The following is a 6864-nucleotide window of genomic DNA, read 5'->3' on the forward strand; positions in this document are numbered from 1 at the left end:
AGTCGGGAGTGGTGCTGACTGAAAACAGATGATTTGGAGCGATTCGCGCGCCATCTGTTGGTCATTCTAAGGACTTATTGAACTACCCTCGTATATTGCACCATATCTCCGTATTCTACGAAAGTGCGACGGACTAGAAAATCATTAAGTTTATAAAAGTTAGAGCCAATAGGAAAATTATTGCCTGGAAAGTCAGCTTTCAAGACTCTTGTTCTAGGAGGATTTAGCCAGACCTCAATAGACTTCTCCATATACTCGACAAACTCAGTTGGCGGGCCTTCAACAGGAAAAGGGCGACTATCACCTACATGAAATGCCCCGCGTATTATTCCGTCCACGCGCGTGGTCAGGCGACTGGTTGAGCGCCCGCGCTTGCGCGGAGATCCTGAACTTGATCCCTCACCTTCCATGGAATTTAATTCTATAAAAAGGAAAGAAAACATCTGAAAAAATTTAGGGAATATAGAATATTTAAGGATTTCAGAAAATTAAAGGAATTTAAAGGTTTTTCGTAAGGCACATAAGCTTATTCCGCAGAAAGTGGGACGACCCCTGGAGGTTTTCAAAAACCTTTTCGAATTTTAATTTTTAAAGAGTATATGCAGATGTAGAATTTCATTTTGCACCTTTTTTCCTTGAAGCAAAAAGTTGTAGCTTTTTCAGTTTTCTAAGAAAAGCCAAAAAACTGGCTTTTTTGTAATAAGCCCTCGCGCGAGTCGCCTACCCAGTGGGCACACAATTTGGCGACGTCTTTGCGACATCTTAACGACATATTTACGACAACCTTACGATATCCTATGTCCATGTCGTTTCGGTGTCCTTGCGATGTCGTAAAGACATCGTCAGATCATACGACTTATTTACGATATCGTAAAGACACCTTAACGACATGGACATAGTAGGATGAAGTAAAGTTATCGTAGAGATGTCGTAACGATGTCGTAAATACGTCGCCAAACTTTGTGCCCAGTGGGTAGCCGCTATTAACTTGAGACGTTAATAATTTCTTGAATATCAATTCGATTGGGATAAAATTTTCCAGAAAACTTCTTTGTATTTTTGTTAACAACTTTCTCGCTGAGAAGAAACTACATTCCCTGAAAATTTGATTGAAAAATCAGAAAAACTGACTGACTGAGCCGAAGTTAAAGTGAAAAATAAATTAAAATTGATTAAAAAAAACAAACTTTAATTAGAAAACTAAGGAAGGTACAACTTTTGTCTAGGAGAAAAAGACGCTCAATAAAATTCTACATCTAGATATAGTCTTTAAAAATTAAAAATCAAATTTTTTTTGAAAGCGTTTAGGGGTAAATAAGTTTATGTGTCCTTATTTGATCCGGCAGTTTAATTAGAGGAATTCCGAATATTTGAGGATTTCGGGAGACTCAGATAATTTCAGAGATTTCAGATAATTTAAGGAATTCAGTGGATTTCAGGATTTTAGAGAATTCAAAGAAATTATGGAAATTCAGAATAATCGAGAAATGCCAGAAATTTAGTATATTCGAGAAATTAACAAATTGAAAGAATTAAAATATTTAAAGGAATTCAGTTAATTTTGGAAATTCCAAGGAAATCAGACAATTGACAGAATTTAAAATGATCAGGGAACTGAAGGAATTCAGACATTTTCTGCAATTTAGAGGATTTCGAATATGTGAGGAGTTCAAATACTTTCGGGTTTTCAAAGGTTTCAAAGCATTAATGTATTTCGGAATATTCGTCCTATTCTCAATATTCAAAAAATTCAGCATATTAAATGAATTTAAGGATTACAGAGATTTTGAGAAATTTCAGATAATTTAGGGAAGTTAAGCAACTCAATAAAATCAAGAAATTAAACGAACTAAAGGAATGCAAAGAGTTCTAGGAATTTAGGGAATTCAAGAATATCAGGGAATTTTAAAATGTTAAGGATCATCGGGATATTTAGGGAATTCTAAAAATACATTAATCCAGAGAGTATTAATTACTAAACCTCTTTGCTGGTTGCTACATACGTGTAAAACGAGGAGCCATTTCAGAAACGGAGTGGATTTCAAGAAAAAATATGTCAAGATAAAACTATTTGAATTTTCGGCAGAGCTAAGGGGCTGTCCATACAGGTTTTTCTCTTCTTGGTCGTAATATATGTAGTATATTGATTTAACGTTATGTTTGCTGAACTTTCATGTACACAATTTAAAATTTTTTGAGACTGTGCAATTCAATATTGAAACAATTTCGATAAAAAATGTTAAAAGTTAGGAATTAAATCAATAATTATAAAAAGGCTGAGGAATGAAAATATCAAGTATCGAAAAGTTAAATAGCATGAAATATAAAAATTAAATATTTTCATGCTTAAAAATTAAAAACTTAAAATGTTGGCAAATCGTAAGTCGACGCTTATATTGGCTTATATTGACGTTTCATATTGGCATCCAGATTTGCATCATACTCTGTATACTTACCCCCAAATTTTAGAAAAATCACGATGGGGAGTAGCAGAGCACTGATAAGGATCTTCATATTTTAAGCAGATTTCGTGAACAGTAACTGAGAAACTTGGAATATATTAAATGCTATATATACTCAGCACTATCACTGATTATCACCTCAAAAGCCTACGCAATTATGAAAACTTCCAATGCGTATAAACTACGTGGAAGAAGCATTACGATAGCTTTAAAGCTAGAAGAGACATTTAGAATTATGAATATCATTTAAGGCCATATGATGAGTGTAACAGCTTATCAACACAGCTCTAAGATCAATATTTTTTCACCCATATCGAAAAATAAAAGTTTAAATAACGCGGAAATTTTTTTCGGGAAATGTTAATAAATGTTAAAGCAGAAATTTGACTTTTAACTTTCTCTGACGGTAATCATGCAATCTGTTTTACCCACAGACCCCTAGAAGTTCGAAGTTGTCCACTCGCTGCGCTAGTGTTGCTTTGACACAGCTGATACCAGACTGATACGTATGTCAGACCAAATATGTTTATTTGCATTTCAAGTGCAAACATTAGTTTTTGCATTATTGGTGCATAATGTTCGTGAGCGATTTTTGTTGTTTTGTTTCACTTTGATTAATATAAACTTTATAACTAGCCCATTGACAAAATGACAAATGGCTTGCAGAGTTTGACGACAGCAAGGTTGGCATTTCTCCAAATTATAAATTAAAAAAAAACTTTTTTCACTATTCTAATTATTTAGGACCAGAGACAAGTTCTTACATGCCTTCTATTTATCGTGCCAAATTTTTAACATAATATCTTATTCCGTGTGGACGTAAGTTGGGAAGGAAAACTTCCATTTGCCTTTTTCTTAAAAAAAAATTTTTTCTCCAAATTTATACCGGAACAAAGCAGATACGAGGACTTTATTACCTCCTCTTTCATTTCCTAAACTTTCAGAACGATACCTCATTTAGTTTAGACGTAAGTTGGGAAAGAAAAATCGAAGACCACGTTTGGTCACGTGACCCTCTCGTCACATGGCCTTAATTGACTTTGTAAACTCTCTTTATACTAATAAAATTAGTAATTTTACTTCTTAAGTAAAAATGTGCATAACAATTAACCTAATTCATGAATATGAGATTGATCACTCATTAATCTTCGGAAGTACGTATGAAGTATATGAAATAATTCCTTTATACTCAAGTACAGCTAAAGAATCGAATGCAATATATGCTAATTTGTTTCTAAAGATATTCTATCAACAGCATAAAACATAATGCAACGTGAATGAAAGATTGTCCGTAAATAAAAATATTTCGCGATGTAAATAACTTTGTGAGAAATATGATTTAAGAGTCTGTCCGATGTATATACATGATTCTGGGTCTCTAATAAGCTTTTACCCATTTTGTATTATATCTTTATTCTAAAACTATAATTGAGCTATACCTACTACAGCCAAACAATCCTTATACTTTAGGAATATTTTATTAATATTTCTCACATTAACATAAGCTAAATGCGACTTCAAGCGCATCTTCTTTCAGTAGCAGCATGCTACTCAAGCGATTATGGATGCACATGAAGTAACCTTCAGCAGGAATTATGCCATTTAAAAAATTTTTAACGCTGTAAAAAAAACGATTGCAATTACTTCGTGACATTTTAATGGAAAATTGAATGTAGAATCCGAATTGCAACAAGTTGAATTCCCATCTTGCTGTTTTTTAAGTTATTTTTTGCATAATACGTCCGCTAGGGTATCCAAAAACTGCTCACAGCATAACCCTTTTGTTCCAACTGCTGCTCCAATTTTTCCATGACAGAATGGATCGGCCGGAAATCTTTTGCAGCAGTCTAAACAACTTGCCTAAGTTTGGGAATCAAGGCCACTCGTCCACCCTTTCATGCCAATGGTACTTTCTTTTAGGGCAATGCTTGTAATAAATAATTTCTTCAGTGGAGCGAGGACGAAATCTATGCTTTTTTGTAAAATCTGTGGAGATATGTTATCCATCTCTAGTGATTTAAAGAGACAGAAGGACCTCACGGCCCATTTCACCTGTTTGTTATCAACGACCTTGATGGCGAAAATCTTTTGGAACCAGCCTACTTACGCTTGGTCTTTTCGGATTCGCTGAAAACCCGGGAAGTGAACCTCCATTAGGTTATTCAGTGTTGTTTCTTTATCTTTGGCAAACTCATAATTATCAAGTCTTATTAGCCCGAAGCAAACTTCTGGGGTTTTCGCCAGCATCTTGTGCTAAAGGCAATTCAGATCTATTTGCACAGTTGTACAACGCTTTTGACTTTTTACGGTGTTTCTCCAGGCAGCCATTCTACCATTCTGCTTCTTTTCTAGACTTAATTGTGCTTGTAGAGCAATTGTTCTCGTATGGTATAGTCACAGTTCTTTACAGAAAATCTGCGGTGCGCTTTAATTCATCAATAGTGAAATAGCTTGTGGGGAAATCCAAGGCCTTCCTTCAAGTTCCTCTTTATATGAGTCTCAAAGTGTATTTCTGGAGTTTCTGATTTTTGAAACCACCGGTCTTCTTTGGGTTAACCAAAACAAGATATATTTGTGGTCGGTGAGAGACTTCTGAACAGAGACTTTTCAGCCCAGTACCTTGCTCTTTACTTCTTTCGAGCATAGGGTCAAATCGAAAACTTCAAATTAGTTTTTAATCTAGAATGTGGGATTATCACCCTGATTCAGAACCTTTGGCATTTTTTCGCGATGCCTCTTATACAGTATGTTGCTACACCCTGATAAGCCACTAATCCTCTATCTGTGTGAGCAGGATTATTGTATTAGGGCAAGCCTTGCCTGGACCACTGTCATGCGTTTTGCTAGAACCGCCCAGGCTCCCTGCTGTGGTGCAAAGTCATCTGCATAATGGGGATTCCTGTCTCAGCCATTGAAAGAGCAATTCGGGGAACATCCGGACGCTTCTAGTCTCTCTACAGATCTCAGTTAAGTCACTCGGAAAGTAACCCTGCCTGCCAGCAGATAGGTTCGGTAATCTAGAGCCGCAAGGATTCTGATTGTAGGTTCGGCAAGACAGTCAACTAGTATCCAGCCTCTCCCGTTCGGCCTGGATCCCTGCCTCTCGGTATACCATTTCCAAGAATCGTTTCGTGCAGTCAGGTTCTGGAAGGTTAGACGCCACAGAAAAGTTGTCGGATTCTTGGCCGTGACGGAAATCAGTACGGGCGCTCTGCGGTACTTTTTCAGACACTCCGACCTCTTGACCTCGAGATTTAGTATTTTTTTAAGCCTAACGTTAGAGTTCACAGATGTTTTCTGAGATTAATCCCATACAAAATTATTGCATCCGGGCAAATATGTTCTTAGGGGGGAATTCTGATGTAAACGCGTAAAAATAAGCATATTTTGAACCATTTTTTAAATATTGCATATAATAAAGCAAATTTTTCTCCCTGAAAGACTATAAAGGTTCTTTTCATAATTGAAAATTTTTCAGACCCGACAAACGTTTCTTAGTGCTTCTTATTTACAAAATAATTTAATTCTTAAAGAAAATGATGAACATGCAACAAATTGCATGAATTTTCTAATACATACGTAAATTTTCAACCCAAAAGAATCATGTGCTACAAAACAAGTGAATTTTCAACAATATTATTAAGTCTTAAGGAGCTTCAAAAGGGTTGATTTTTAGTGTTTTTACAGTAGAATGTGGATGCAGTGTTTCCAAGAATTAACGCCACGTGGTGGGGATTGGTGAAAGGAGCTGCGAAGGATGTGCGGTGCTAATTTAGACGTCACAAAACAGAGAAACCAGAGAGAGAAAAGCAGGCGGGAGACAAAATAGTTCCAAGACTCGGGAATTAATGTCACGGTCAGCCCCAAAATAGAATGAACGGATACTCCTACATCGTGAGTGTACCCACGATTAGCCCAAAACAGACTCGCCTCGTTTCAAAATGATCACAGCGGGAGGACTAGCCTGTAATTTCGTGACGATACTGGAACCCGGAAATAAATAAAATATTATAAAATCGGTTTATCCGTTCAATTTCAGTTAAGAGTTTTGGTAATTTTGCTTTCACTTTAAAATTACCTTCATTATTGACAATATTTATCGATATTCCTATTCTTTTTTATTTATTTATTTTTTAAATTAAATCAGGAAATGTATTTAGCTAATTAAAATAGAAATTATCCACTTTTGTCTTAATTTCTAAAATGTAACAGGCCTTCATCATGTAATAATGAAAGGTCATCTATTACAGGTAAATGAGATTTTGTAATGTAGTACGATGAATGAATTCATGTGTGCATTCATTATCGACAGGTGATTTATTTGAATCTTTATCCAAAGATACAAACAATTGAAACAAAATAAAAAATATGCCCCTAAACATAAAAAACACAGGCCCACAAA

The 6864-nt window shown here is 35.5% G+C and overlaps 1 protein-coding gene across 3 annotated transcripts in view; it reads left to right on the forward strand.

Moving 5' to 3' along the window:
- Positions 1-6405, forward strand: part of LOC117169582 — a 43757-nt gene extending 37352 nt beyond the window's left edge. Inside the window, exon 3 of one of the 3 annotated variants that reach the window (XM_033356021.1) lies at positions 6139-6405. In XM_033356021.1, the coding sequence (XP_033211912.1) occupies positions 6139-6152 (14 nt within the window). In that variant the 3' untranslated portion in view covers positions 6153-6405. The remainder of the gene's footprint in view (positions 1-6138) is intronic. The other 2 variants (XM_033356019.1, XM_033356020.1) reach the window with 2 other exon arrangements.
- Positions 6406-6864: the final 459 nt, after the last annotated feature.

The sequence above is a fragment of the Belonocnema kinseyi genome, chromosome 3 (genome assembly GCF_010883055.1).
Source record: "Belonocnema kinseyi isolate 2016_QV_RU_SX_M_011 chromosome 3, B_treatae_v1, whole genome shotgun sequence".
NCBI lineage: Eukaryota > Metazoa > Arthropoda > Insecta > Hymenoptera > Cynipidae > Belonocnema > Belonocnema kinseyi.